This window comes from Heloderma suspectum, chromosome 7 (genome assembly GCF_057233095.1).
Source record: "Heloderma suspectum isolate Gila_16-S chromosome 7, 16-S_ref, whole genome shotgun sequence".
NCBI lineage: Eukaryota > Metazoa > Chordata > Lepidosauria > Squamata > Helodermatidae > Heloderma > Heloderma suspectum.
In genome coordinates this window covers 44,934,365-44,949,216 of record NC_139464.1, presented here as the reverse complement: position 1 = coordinate 44,949,216, position 14,852 = coordinate 44,934,365, and the positions used below count along the sequence as shown (strand labels likewise).

General features: G+C 44.0%; 1 protein-coding gene across 6 annotated transcripts in view; it reads left to right on the top strand.

Annotated features, from left to right (window-relative positions):
• ENTHD1 (ENTH domain containing 1) overlaps positions 1 to 14,852 on the top strand; it is a 45,254-nt gene that overhangs the window by 11,771 nt on the left and 18,631 nt on the right. For 5 of the 6 annotated variants that reach the window (XM_084811757.1, XM_084811762.1, XM_084811756.1 and 2 more), the window contains exons 4-5: positions 378 to 496; positions 13,777 to 13,903. In XM_084811757.1, coding sequence (XP_084667883.1) covers positions 378 to 496; positions 13,777 to 13,903 — 246 coding nt within the window. The remainder of the gene's footprint in view (positions 1 to 377; positions 497 to 13,776; positions 13,904 to 14,852) is intronic. The other variant, XM_084811760.1, reaches the window with a different exon arrangement.

Sequence of the window (14,852 nt, the reverse complement as noted above, 5' to 3'; positions counted from 1 at the left end):
TTCTGGTTTCCTCCATATAATTTTCACATAAACAAACAGAATGGGCTGCTCTTTATGTTAATTTTTCCCACTTGAAAAAAAAAGGAGACTTGTCTCACACACTGAGGATATAAGCACAGTTAGCAGTTAAGAACAGGAGAGTTCTGTTAGGATTTGATTCTGTCTGGGTTTGTAAATAATCACAGAAAATTATAAAAGCATTTAACATTCAGATCCAGCCATTGCAGGTACCATTGTAGTTAATGGACTGAACAAGATTTTAGAAGCATTTTTTGCCCAATTAACTCTGGGAAATTTAACATCTGTCTGTTTATTTATGTATTTATGTATTTACCAATTTTTATTTAAAAAACAAAACAAAAACCTTTCTTTGACAGATTTCCCCCCCAAAGCATTTCCTGCAATAGAGCAAAGCCAGCCTGCTCAGACATCAGGCAAAGCAGAGATAGTCCAAGAAACAACAGCAGTTAATATCATTGCAAAGAAGTCATCAGAGGTAAATCATTCACTGCATTTGGAGGGAAGAAATTGTTGAATATGGCATTTAATGAACTGTCCGTACAATGCTTTTCACTACTGTTTCAATTAATAAGACTTAGGCTGCAATCCCAACCCAACTTACCTAGGAGTAAGCCCCACTGCACTTAGTGGGACTTACTTCTGAGTAGAAATGTACAAGATTGCACTGTTAAGGAGTCTGCAGCTACGGAAGTGAGGGAGGTTTGGACTTATTGAGTCCATTACTGGACCTGATGTTCATCCTCATTTTATTGTTTATTACATTTACATCCTGCTTTTCCTCCAAGGAGCTGAAGGCAATGTACATGGTTCCCTGCACTGCAATTTTATCCTTAACAGCTATGTTGAGGGTGTATGGAGGTTGGGTTGTGCGTAAGGCAGGGGTGTTGAACCTCTTTCAGTCTGAGGGGCAAATTTAATTTTGGAGAAGGTCTCAAGGGCCACTATTCCAGTGGTGGGCAGGGCAAAAGTGGTTAAGCTAAAGGCAAAAGGGGCAAGGCCAAGATACCAAAAATACCATCATATTTTAGCTTAAAGCACTTCCTGCCAGTAACTAAGCCTTATTAGGAGAGGCATTTCAACTTTTTAGAAGGGTGGGGGAGTGCAAAAGCAGGGAACCTACCAAACAATCAGCAGTTGGGGTGGGGGAAAGGGTGGGGATAGAGTAGGGGGCATGGCCCTTTGAGGAACCCATGAGGGCCGGATTTAGACCGCAGGCAAGCTAGATTTGGCTTGCAGACCTGAGGTTCAACACCCCTGACTTAAGGGAACAGTGCACAGTTTATTCACTGACTGAATACAATGCAATCAGAAATTGCTTTTGAAAGATCCTTCAGTTCAAAAGTGGTTTTCCATGTAGCATGGAGGTTCTGTTTAAGAAAGACAAATTGAAAAGCCCCTTGAATGTGTGGAACTAGATGCATGGTTCCTCGGATTCTGGGCATGGTGTCTATTGCATTGGGAACTGTAAGAAAAAATCTATTAAGAAAGAGATGACCTCGCTGACCAGAACACCACTTCATGGTAAGTCCAACTTTGGTTTAAAAAAAGAAAAATATATAAGGGCATGAGAGAGGTTTTAAACATTATGACTGGTGTTGGGAGTGTGTGCAGTGAATTTTCTCTGCCTGACACAATACTAGAACTCGAGGTCATCCAATAAAATCAGAAGTAGTTCAGGACAGTTAAAACATAAAGCAAAATTTACATGGAATTTGCTCATTCCAAGATATCCAGCAGCGCAGATGACTTTAGTAAGGGATAACATTTCATGGAGAAGAGAGGTGTGTCAATAGTGGTTAGCCATGGTAGCTAAATTTACCCTCCATGTCTGAGAAGCAAATGCTGAGGACAAAGATCTAGCGATGGCCATCCCCATCATGCCCTACTTGTGAGTGTCTGGAGACAGCTCGCCAGCCACTGTTGGAAACCAGATGCTGGACTAGATGGTCCTTGGTCTGATCCAGCTAGGGAATTCTCACCTTGCCTAGTTATTATTGCTGTAATTGTACAAGTGCCTGCTGTAACTACTCTGCATCTTTTTAATCTTAAACATTTTTTGGTAAATTGTATACCTTCTTTGGAAAGAGGATTGGAAATGTGAGGGGATATATTCCTTTGAAAGGCATTCTGTTATACCACTATTGCACTGTACTCCCGTGAAGCTTATCATTTTACTAGCATCAGTAGCACTTGCCACGGTCCACCTCTTCTATTCAGAAGGAGTTCCATATGCTAAAACTTGGTGATCCCATACGTGTTGTGTGAGATCATCAACAAAGGAAAGAATAATGCACCAACAGGGAATCAAAAAGAGCTCATTTCTGTGGTTGCAAAAATTAGCACAGTCAAAACCTGCTGATATTACCATTCGAAAAATGATTCGTGATTAACTATTTGAATTCATTTTGTTTTCCGTGCATATAATAGAGATTTCAATCCTGAGCAGTATGTTCTCCTTTCCTCCTCTTTTGGTTTTCATAGTTAATCGTGGTTGTCACTTACATGAAGTGCCTCACAGTTTCAATTCACTGTCGTTGACTAATTAAGCATCACTTTAATTGCCATTAACATCAACATTTACCCAGATAATGTACTGTGTCATAATGCTTGAAATGGTGTATATATTTCCTGTTTTATAAATAAGAAATTAACACAATGTCTGCCAGCATGAGAGCTGTTTGTACATGTCTTTGGTGATCCAGTATGTAAGCTTACCTCGCTGTGTTTTTTACAGGTGAGATGTGACGAGATGTATGGATGCATTGTAGAAAGGTTTAGCTGTCCCATGAAAGGTTGAATTTCTGGGACCTGCTGTAGAATGTCATTTATTTAAATTGATAGCCTGCCCCATCTGGAAGGTTTAAATTTTTAGTTTAAACAATAGATTACAAATAAATATAAAAGATCCAGTTAAAACTTCAACAGCATTGTAAATACCACATGTATTAGCTAAAAATGAACCCCTGAAAGATAACTCAAATAAAAAAGCCTGGCAAATTTCCACGTGGAGGAAATTCCATGATTGTCAAAGAGCTACTGAGGATGTTTCTCTGGCAGAGATGGGGAACCCTTTTTTATGTCAAATGCTGCATTTCCTCAGGGGAAATCCCTTGGGGTACCTTTCCTCTCCCTCCCCCCACCTCCAGACCCACCTCTCATTTTTCCATTTCCCATAGTTTTCTACACTGTGAATGAGACACAGTGCACCTTGGGTTGTCACACACACACCTCCTCACTCCTCCTTTATACCTGTAAAGAGGGGTTCAGAAGCTTTTGTTTCCATAAACCAAAGCCCCCATGATGCCCAAACTTGGGGAACTAAGGTGTGCTCAAACTGTGGTTTCAGAACAAGCCAGGATCTGAAACCACTGCTTGATCCTGGCTTGTTCTCATTAACCATAGTTTACACAAACGACAGTTCCCCAACACAGTGGTTCGTTTAAGGAAACAGATGTTTCTGATCTCCTTTTCTGGCATGCAAAAGAGAACAAGAGGGGAGTGTGTGAGGCTGTGAGCCCAAGGCTTTCCAAGGCTCATTCATTTAAATGGGGTTGTAGTGTTGGTACAGAGACTGATTCACAGCAGTGAGGAGTGACTTAAAAACTTGGGATCTACTTAAAGGAACAACCGGGAAGATCTAAATATAGAAGCACAACAACAATGTGGTGGAACAATCACATACGTTCATGTGTGCTGGGAGGAAAAGGAGAAAATCTAAAAAAAGATTTAAAAAAAGAGGTTTAAGCAGGAGACTATGGTAGTGGTATAGAACTATTTAAGAAAATCGGAAGGAAAAGCTTTAATGTACAATAACAACTCAGCAGCTGTCTTTGTAGTGCGATATGGTAGCACATATTGCTCCCTAGGCATTTCACAGGATTACAAGACTATTTAAAACAAGGCTTCCACAGCCTGGGTCCCTCCAGATGTTTTGGCTAGATGTTGACTGGAGCTGGTGGGAGTAGTAGGCCAAACATTTGGAGGGACCTAGGTTAGGGAAGCCTGGTTTAAAAGGAAGTTATCCCTATAAGAAGCATTTTAGAAATGTTAGGCTCCTTTTTACTGGTCTCTATAGTGTATTCTTAAGTTTGTTCAGTATTATACCTACTTTGTAGCTTTATTTGCATTTGAAGTTATGGTGACTTCTTTTAGGTAGGGATGTACGAAAGTCACTTACCTTTCCGTGGATTATGTTGATGGTGGGGGGGAGGCGTTCCGTCCCTCCCCCCGGAATCCTCACCGGGGGGGGGAGGCGCTCTGAGCCTCCCCCCCGGAATCCTGGCTGGCCGGCTCCGCTCCACAGGGATTCTGCGGAGCCACTGGCCGGCTCTGCCAGCAGCCGGACATCCGGCCGCCGGCTAGCAGGGACGCAAATGTCGGCGGCCGTAGCTGCCGCCGTTTGCGTCCCTGCAGTCAGCCGTGATAGGCTACGTAAATGTTTACGTAGCCTATCATGTCTGACTTAAAAAACAACAACAACGTGCGTACGCAAATGGCGGCGGCCACGGCCATTTGCGTTCCTTATTTTGGCACGTCTTAGTCTATGTCAAGATTTACGTAGACTAAGATGGCAAAAATAAGGGGAACGCAAATAGCATAGCGTAGCGTAGCAAATAGCATAGTGTAGCTATTTGCATTCCCCTTATTTTCGCCGTCTTAGTCTACGTAAATCTTACGTAGACTAAGACGTGCCAAAATAAGGAACGCAAATGGCGGCGGCTGTGGCCGGCGCCATTTGCGGACGCACGTTGTTGTTGTTTTTTAAGTCAGACGTGATAGGCTACGTAAACATTTACGTAGCCTATCATGTTGTTTTTTTTTTTAACCTAGCCATGATAGGCTACGTAAATCTTTACATAGCCTATCACGTCTTTTTTTTTTTTAACTGGAAATGGTGGCGGCAGCCGGTCAGAAAACCGGCAGCCGCCGGAGCCACCCGGAAGATCCGCCCCAGGTAAGTCTCATCCCTGGGGGGGGGGCGGGGGGGCAGGCCGTTCCGCCACCGATTTCGGGGGGCCGAATGTACTGGCATTCGGCCTCCCCGAGATCCGTGGCGGAATTCTCTGACATCCCTACTTTTAGGATGTAAAACTTCATGGATCTAAGCAAGTCTCTATGGAATGGAATTCCAGAGCATATAGTACAAGTGTAACAGAGACGCACTGACCTCTTGGACAGAGAGAAGAGGACCCAATTAAGGTGTTATTGAAAGGAAACTTAATTCATCAGCTAATTTAGAAACAGTTAGTTTCCCTAGTGATGGATGGCACCATCATAGGATTTACCTTCTATGCTTTATTAAATCTAGTAATCCCTGCAAAGGCTAATTAAATGTTTTAGGCTAGTTTGAGCTGATTCTGAAAAAATATTTACAATCAATTTGTTCTGTCACACGCTATGACAAACGTAGCAGAGCTGCATGATCTCATATAAAATAACTGAATACAAAGTAAGAGTTCTCTGAAGTTTCTGCCCCATTTCCCTAGCTTTGAGCTTGTAATTACTTGAATACTTGATGAACAGGACAGACCCCCATGTAAGTACCATGAACTTTCTTACTACACAGGGATAATCAGCATGCACACTACAGATTAAGGGAGCAATCCTGTGGCCCCTAGGCAGCATCTGTGGGGCCATTGGATAGTTCAGATTCCCTGATCCAAGGTTGGAGACAGCACTCTGACCTCGGAGGGGGGAATTGGAGATCTGCCCCTCTCCTCCTCGCAGCTGGCATGGAAAGAACCCTGCCAGCTGGCCTCAGAGGTTGGGAACTCAACCTTGGAGAGGTGGGAAAGGGGGTGTTTTGGTTGGTGGGGAGGGGTGGAGACTGGAGAGGCCAGGATATGACTTATCCTGAGCATCTGCCAGTCTCCTTCCCTCCCCTTCCAAAATACCTTCTCTAGACAGGCAGAAAAGCCTAATGAAAAATGCAGGGCAAGATCATGGGGCAGCAAAGATCATCTCCACTGCTCCTCCCACCTTGCATAGGATGCTCATAAGCTTCCGAGTTCAGGGGCTTATGAACTGAGGGCGCAACCCATAGGGTTGTGCCCTAAATTGGGAAAGCGATTAATTAAGGGAACAGAATTATACTGGAATGGCATATGACCATGTGAATGGGATGGGTGCAGACGTGTGTCAGAATATCGTAAGTTACATATTTTTGTATATTCCTCTAAGCAGAGTTGCTTATACATGCAGTTTTGGTGCTCTACAACTTTCTGCTCTTAACTTTCATCCTCTTCCTCTTGAGAAATATCTTCCTACTTCCATGTGTCCTCCTTAATCAGCTTCAACTCCCCCATCCTAATATATTATATTCTTATATTTCAGTCTGACTCAGTGCCAGCACCCATATGTCAAATCAGAATTATACCTATATCAAAACTGGTGCCAATCTCTTGGGGATTATTTGAAAAGGCAAAAAGAGCAGGATTATTATTTTTATCTAGTTTAAGAATTCAAAATTCAATTCAAATTACTCTACATGGTTCAAATCCCTTAACGTTACAGATTAACCCTGTTGCTATTGGAGAACTTGATCTAACTGTAAGCAAAGTTAGGATTGCTTCAAAAGCTGTGGTTTAAACAGCGCTGAGTACAGTTTGCCCTTAACTGCACCTGTGGTTAAAGTGTTTTCTGTATCAGTTCACACACTTCTCCTGACACCTGTTGTTGTTTTTATTGTAGAAAAGGTCTTTGTTCACTAAATTGCTTCAAAAATGACATTCATTAATCTGTACATATAAGAACACTAGAAGTTTTTCATGACTTTTAGCCTTTCTTCTTATAAAGAGCAGAACGCATCTTCAATATCTCCTGTTTCAAATGAAACGACCTATGTATCTGAATTGTACTTGTGTGAGAGACCTCATGAAACACAGAAAACATTGTAGTGTGGTACATTTTATAACTAAGAGACAATAACTGCCATTTTTGGCTTCATATAAGCAGACTAAGGGCAGTTTCACAACAAGCAAATGTTTGCAAATATATGAATTGCATAGATACATGTTTTCTGGAGGTGGGATTTACTTCATTATAGACAGTGGTGCAAAGCTGTTTGATGCTGCATCTGTGAGGCAGCTCTTAAAGAAAATGAAATATGAAAAATGATGGTCCATCTAACCTGGTGAAAATCACTTCAGAAAGGCTCTGCTTGTTACTTATTTTATAGGGCACTTCTATACTGCTTGACATTGTAGGATCTCCAAGGGATTTACATAAACATAACAAATTACTTTAAAAAAAGAGAGGTTTTTTTTAAAAAAATCAGGAGAGCAAGATTTTATTCCTTCTACTGATTTGCTGGCCAATCTTGTGAAACATTTTAGAATGTTTTTTTCCCCATCTCCTAATCTCGAAACACAAGAGTATTGTTCTACCCAAGGCTTACATTCTTTTGCAAATTTAAACTGTTGTAAGACTCAGGAAATGTACTGTGGAATTTCAAATTATTAGTAGTACAAAATAACTGTTAACAGAGTTTACACCTGCTAACAATGAAAGACCTTAGTAACAGAAAACTTTCAAATAACAGAAAGGAAATAGAACACATAGGCTTTTTGCATTTTCTCTGACATCCTTAAGCATAACGAGCTTCTTGACATTGGGAGTTTTGTGGTAGTCTGGAAGAGAACGGTGTAGGAAAGCTCTCCTGCTAGCCCTTGGCCTGTGAACAAACAATTTTTTAGTTGAGCTGAGCAGCAACAGTGCTTTTCATTGCCAGAATTCTAGAAGATCCAAAGGCTTATGTATTCCCATTCTCATACAGTCAGGACCAGAAATATTGGAACAAGGATAACAGTTTTGGCAGTTGGCCTCTGTACACCACCACACTGAAGTTGAAAGGAAACACACCCAGATGGGAGCGAAGTCAGGACTTTCAGCTGTAATTCAAGGGGTTTGACAAAAGTGGGGCACTACCCATTCAGGAAGGACAGCCAGTGGCATACACACACACCCGTCGTTGGTGGCTCATAAGTAATGGAATGAATGGCTGACAAGCAGCTGCATGGCCAGGTGTGGCCTGTTTCCTGGGTATCCCATGGCCAATCAAGCAGATAAAAGGCCTGGAGGTGGTTCTGAGTGTTACATTGACATTTGGTAGCTCTTCACTGAAACTCCCAACATGAGGTCCAAAGAGGTGTCCATGCGAGTGAAGGAGGCCATCATTAGGCTGAGGAAACAAACTAAACCCATCAGAGAGATAGCAAAAACAGTGGGAGTGGCCAATACAAGTTTGGAACATCCTGGAAAAGAAGGAATTAACTGGCAAGCTCAGCAACAGCAAAAGGCCTGGAAGATCATGGAAGACAACTAAAGTGGATGACCGCAGAATTCTGCTCATGGTGAAGAGGAACCCTTTCACAACATCTAGCCAGGTCAAGAATGCTCTTGAGGAGGTAGGCATGTCACTATCAACATCTACAGTCAAGAGGTGGCTTCATGAATGTAGAGGCTTCACAACAAGGAGCAAACCACTGGTAATGCTCAAGAACCGAAAGACCAGGTTAGCCTTTGCCAGCAAACTCCTAAAAAAACCTGCCCAGTTCTGGAATAAGATTCTTTGGACTGATGAGACCAAGATTAACTTGTACCAGAATGATGGGAAGAGAAAAGTATGAAGAAAAGGAACAGCTCAAGATCCAAAACATACCACATCATCTGTCAAACGTGGTGGAGGTAGTGTTATGGTATGGGCATGTATGGCTGCCAATGGAACCGGGTCACTGGTGTTTGTTGATGACCTGACTGCTGATAAAAGCAGCAGGATGTAGTGTAGGGCTATACTTTCTGCTCAGATTCAGTCGAATGCTGCCAAACTGATAGGACGCCGCTTCATATTGCAGATGGATAATGACCCAAAACATACAGCAAAAGCTACCCAAGAATTTCTCCAGGCAAAGAAGTGGGATGTTCTTCAATGGCCAAGTCAGTCACCTGATCTCAACGCAATAGAGCATGCTTTTCACTTACTGAAGACAAGACTGAAGGCAGAAAGACCCACAAACAAGCAGCAGCTGAAAGCAGCTGCAGTAAAGGCCTGGCAAAGCATCTCGAGGGAAGTAGGGATGTACGAAAGTCACTTACTTTTTCACAGGTGTGATTCGCGGTGGTGGGGAGGCGCTCCGTCCCTCCCCCCGGAATCCTCCCTGGCCGGCTCTGCTCTCTTGCGGCTCTGCGGAGCCGCCAGCCAGGGCCATCCACAGCCGGAGTTCCGGCCATGGCCGGGCTGCTGCAGATGCAAATGGCGGCCGCCGTAGCGGCTGCCATTTGCCTCCTGCCAGGCTGCCATGATAGGCTATGTAAGTATTTACGCAGCCTATCATGGTAAAGGCAGCCACGCAAATGGCGTAGTGGCCGCCATTTGCGTGGCTGACTTTACCATGATAAGCTACGTAAATACTTACGTAGCCTATCACGGAAAGAGCAGTGGCGCAAACGGCGTAGCAGCCGCCGTTTGCGTCCTTGCTCTTTGCCGTGATAGGCTACGTAAATACTTACATAGCTTATCACGGCAGCCTGGCAGGACGCAAATGGCGGCCGCAGCAGCCGGCTGAAAGACCAGCCACCGGAGCCACTTCCACCCCCGCCCCAGTTAAGTTTCGTTCCGGGGTGATTCTGTAGGGTGGCGGGGGGTGGGAGGCCATTCCACCACGGGTTTCGGGGGGCCGAATGCCAGTGCATTTGGCCTCACTGAAATCCGTGGCGGAATTCTCCGCCATCCCTAGAGGGAAGAAACTCAGCATTTGGTCATGTCCATGGGTTCCAGACTTCAGGCAGTCATTGACTGCAAAGGATTTTCATCCAGGTATTAAAGGCGATCCTTAAGTTTGAAATGGTGTTGGTTTGTTCCGTTACTTATGAGCCACCAACGATGGGTGTGTGTGTATGCCACTAGCTGTCCTTCCTGAATGGGTAGTGCCCCACTTTTGTCAAACCCCTTGAATTACAGCTGAAAGTCCTGACTTTGCTCCCATCTGGTTGTGTTTCCTTTCAACTTCAGTGTGGTGGTGTACAGAGGCCAACTGCCAAAACAGTTATCCTTGTTCCAATATTTCTGGTCTGACTGTATGTATGAGTACACAGAAACCCACTACTACAGATAAGGGTTTGGACAAAAGATGAATATGGGGAACTCTGGATGCAGCTCAAGGAATCTATTCCCTCCCCAACCTCCCACCCCCACTACGAAGTAGAGTACCACAGGTGTCTGGTACAGCAGTTATACATAGGAGATGAGATCCACCCCTCCCCTGCACAAGCAGAAAACATTTCAACTCCCACATGGGGGAACTGTGCTATTTTCTTCTGGTTGGACTTCCTCATACCTCATGAGGTGCTGCTTTAGAAGGTCCCCTTGGGGTGGGAGGACATGGAGGGATGCCATGGGAAGAAGATGGACTGGAAAGCCCCCCCCTCCCAGTGTGAAAATAGACACTGTGGTGTAGTGGTTAGGGTGTTGGCCTGGGACTCGGGTGATCTCGGTTCTAGTCCCCACTCGGCCATGAAGCTCACTGGGTGACTTTGGGTCAATCACTGACTTTCAGCCTAACCTACCTCACTGGGTTGTTGTGAGGATGATGGAGGCAGAGGAACATGTATGCTGCCTTGCTTCTTGGAGGAAAGGCAGATATAAATGTAATAAATAATAGATGTGTGGCACTTAGGATCCTAGCCATGAGTCATGCACTTGTATTATAAGTGACCTGCATGAGAGACTCACAGTTCTCCAGTATTCCTTGGCGTACTTCATATCATGCCCTATGAATGAGCCTATGAGATTGGGCAGGTATAAAACCAAATAATTAAATTATCGACCGCATAAGTGTGCATGGTCTGCTCACAATTATCTCCAGAAGCCAAGGGGAAACTCAACTCAACCTGTCAGCCAAATTGCTGAGAGTACTGTCAGCAGGGCACTAAAGATCAAACTATATGCATATGATATAACGATTACCTGTCAAAACCCAGTGAAATGATTGGGGAAACTGAGATTATCCAGAAGTTTGGTGCAGCGTCTGGATATAAAATTAATAGAAACAAATCAGAATTAATTGGTCTGCGCTTAACTGAAGTTTTTAAGCAGAAATCTCAAAACTAAATATAGGCTAGAATGTTCTAAAAACAGTTAAGTAACTTAAAAAGTTATCAGAGGATCTGAAGTCATTATTTGTTGTTATTATGAACCACTCACAAATAGTATATAAATAAGGACAGAGAAAACGGAAAGCCATTGAAATGATAATGGTTTGACAGGATTGCCTCAATTGTGGAGCACCTTGGACAGCTCCTTTAGAGTTCTGACTGAAACTCGGAGCAGATTCACCACCCCACTGACATTGGAGCCATCAGCCACCACTGCTAAAAGGAAGATCTTTGGGGGCCTGGACTAGAAGCATTGCAAGTGGAATGTACTGTAAATATTTTGGAAGCATAATGTTCCTGCTATGTATATGGAGCTAATTATGTTTGTAAGTCACCTTGAGAGGGCTTTGCCCTGAAAGGCAGCATATAAATACTATACATGCGTGAATGGTCAGAACAAATCCATTACCCCTTTGGTGGCATGCCCTGTTGTTCAAACTCATTGAGATTTGGTCCTCCAAAATATAAACATTGCAACATTTTAGAATGTGCATTTTAGAACGTGAGGTGCAGGGAATGCTGATCAAATTTGCAGATGACACAAAATTGGGCAGGATAGCTAATACTTTGGAAGACAGAAACAAAATTCAAAGTGATCTTGATAGACTGGAGTGCTGGGCAGAAAACACAAAGAATTTTAATAGGGATAAATGCCAAGTTCTGCACCTAGGAAAAAGAAACCAAATGCACAGTTACAAGATGGGAGATACGTGGCTCCACAACACTACAAGCGAGAAGGATCTTGGAATTGTTGTCGATCACAAGCTGAATATGAGCCAACAATGCGATGTGGCTGCAAAAAAGGCCAGTGCTCTTTTGGGCTGCATTAATAGAAGCATAGCTTCCAAATCCCGGGAAGTACTAGTTCCCCTCTACTCAGCACTGGTTAGGCCTCAGCTGGAGTACTGTGTCCAGTTCTGGGCACCACATTTTAAGAAGGATGCAGACAAACTGGAGAGGGTTAGGAGGGCAACAAAGATGATCAGGGGACTGGAAACTAAGCCCTATGAAGAGAGACTGAAAGAACTGGGCATGTACAGTCAGGGCCAGAAATATTGGAACAAGGATAACTGTGTTGGCAGTTGGCCTCTGTGCACCACCACATTGAAGTTTAAAGGAAACACACCCAGATGGGAGCGAAGTCAGGACTTTCAGCTGTAATTCAAGGGGTTTGACAAAAGTGGAGCACTAACCATTCAGGAAGTATAGCCAGTGGCATACACACACACCCATCATTGGTGGCTCATAAGTAATGGAAGAAATGGCTGACAAGCAGCTGCACGGCCAGGTGTGGCCTGTTTCCTGGGTACCCCATGGCCAGTCAAGCAGATAAAAGGCCTGGAGGTGGTTCTGAGTGTTACATTTGCATTTGGTAGCTGTTCACTGGAACTCCCAACATGAGGTCCAAAGAGGTGTCCATGAGAGTGAAGGAGGTCATCATTAGGCTGAGGAAACAAAATAAGCCAAACTGATAGGACGCCGCTTCATATTGCAGATGGATAATGACCCAAAACATGCAGCAAAAGCTACCCAAGAGTTTCTCAAGGCAAAGAGGTGGGATGTTCTTCAATGGCCAAGTCAGTCACCTGAACTCAACCCAACAGAGCATGCTTTTCACTTAGTGAAGACAAGACTGAAGGCAGAAAGACCCACAAACAAGCAGCAGCTGAAGGCAGCTGCAGTAAAGCCCTGGCAAAGCATCTTGAGGGAAGAAACTCAGCATTTGGTCATGTCCATGGGTTCCAGACTTCAGGCAGTCATTGACTGCAAAGGATTTTCATCCAGATATTAAAGGCGATCCTTAAGTTTGAAATGATGTTGGTTAGTTCCATTACATATGAGCCACCAACGATGGGTGTGTGTGTATGCCACTGGCTGTACTTTCTGAATGGTTAGTGCCCCACTTTTGTCAAACCCCTTGAATTACAGCTGAAAGTCCTGACTTCATTCCCATCTGGGTGTGTTTCCTTTCAACTTCAATGTGGTGGTAGGTGTACAGAGGCCAACTGCCAAAACAGTTATCCTTGTTCCAATACTTCTGGCCCTGACTGTATAGCCTTGAGAAGAGAAGACTGAGGGGAGATATGATAGCGCTCTTCAAGTACTTGAAAGGTTGTCATGGAGAGGAAGGCCAGGATCTCTTCTTGATCATCCCAGAGTGCAGGACACGGAATAATGGGCTCAAGTTATAGGCAGCCAGATTCTGGCTGAACATCAGGAAAAACCTCCTGACTGTTAGAGCAATATGACAATGGAACCAATTACCTAGGGAGGTAGTGGGCTCTCCCACACTGGAGGCATTCAAGACGAGGCTGGACAGCCATCTGTCAGGGATGCTCGGACTTGGATTCCTGCACTGATCAGGGGGTTGGACTTGATGGCCTTGTAAGCCCCTTCCAACCCTACTATTCTATGATTCTATGAATCCTTAATATTACCAGAAAAGATCTCAGGTAGCATGATTGAAAAAAATCTCTGCCTAAAACCCTAAAGAGCCCAGTTAGGGTAGACAGTACTGGGCAAGTACTGGACATTCTGTCCTCTTAACATGGCTTTTAATCAACTCTTTCTACTTGACTAATTGCTATTTTTCTTTTGTATCAGGACTTGATAGTCTTCAGTGAGGATGAATCGTCCACTACTGCTCCACAATCAACATTTTCCACTAAAGTCTCTAGAGAGGAATTGGCACCAGGTACGAAGGCAGCAGTCAGTAACTCCTGGAATGCAAGTACGTAGAAAACAAAAAGCAGAATTTGCAGCAAGTTGCACCTATAGGGGTAAATAGTAACTTGCGGGGATGACAATTTCCAGCGCTAAAATGGTTTGGAATTGGAAACGGCTAACCCCCACCCTGCTCCCAGATTGGGGCCCAAACAATTACTTTTTAAAAAGTAAGATGTGTCCACTTCTAAGTACATGAGTTATGTGTTTAATGTAACATAAAGTTGTACAAAAGCACAAAATCTTTATTCCATTGAAGGCTTCTCTCATAGTCCTAGAATTTGGGGTCATCCACCGCCCCCCCTCCAAAGAAGTATTTCATGACAGAACACACATTAACTTTTGGAATGTCTTGCCCTAAATTGTTATAATGGTCATTAATGCGGCTTCACATGTTCTTTGTGACCTCACAAACTGTTTCTGTGGAGACAATCAATGTCATACAAGAAAACAGGTAGAATCTCAGGTGTGAGATGTTCTTGACAGGAAAATAAGCTGTTGGAGCTGGTGAACTCAAGAAACTGGGGCGGGGGGATCTCCACGGGATGGGTTTAGTTTGCTCCCCACTTTGCTGAGGTTTCTACTGGAGTCGAATCTGCTCCATCTGGGGACGCACAGGGCTTGAAAGCCAGGATTATCCCAAAGCTAGCCTGGGGCTCTCAGCAGATCACATGGCAGTTTACCACAAATTGTTTGGGTGGCTACTGGGTAGAGCCTCATCCATGCCATCACCTAGAGAGCCTGTTCCCTTCCACCCACTCCCTCCCGCTCTTGCCGTGTAATGCCCTTTCTGCTTTCTCTGACCAGTGTGTGTTAGCACCTGCCTCTGCAACCTATGCCCGATTCCCCCCCCCTTTTTATTACTGTCCCTCTAAAACTGCAGTAGTGCAATAGCAGGTATAGCTACTCCTGTTCAAACGTGCTGTTTCACGATAGTGCTGTAGTGCTATAGGGGT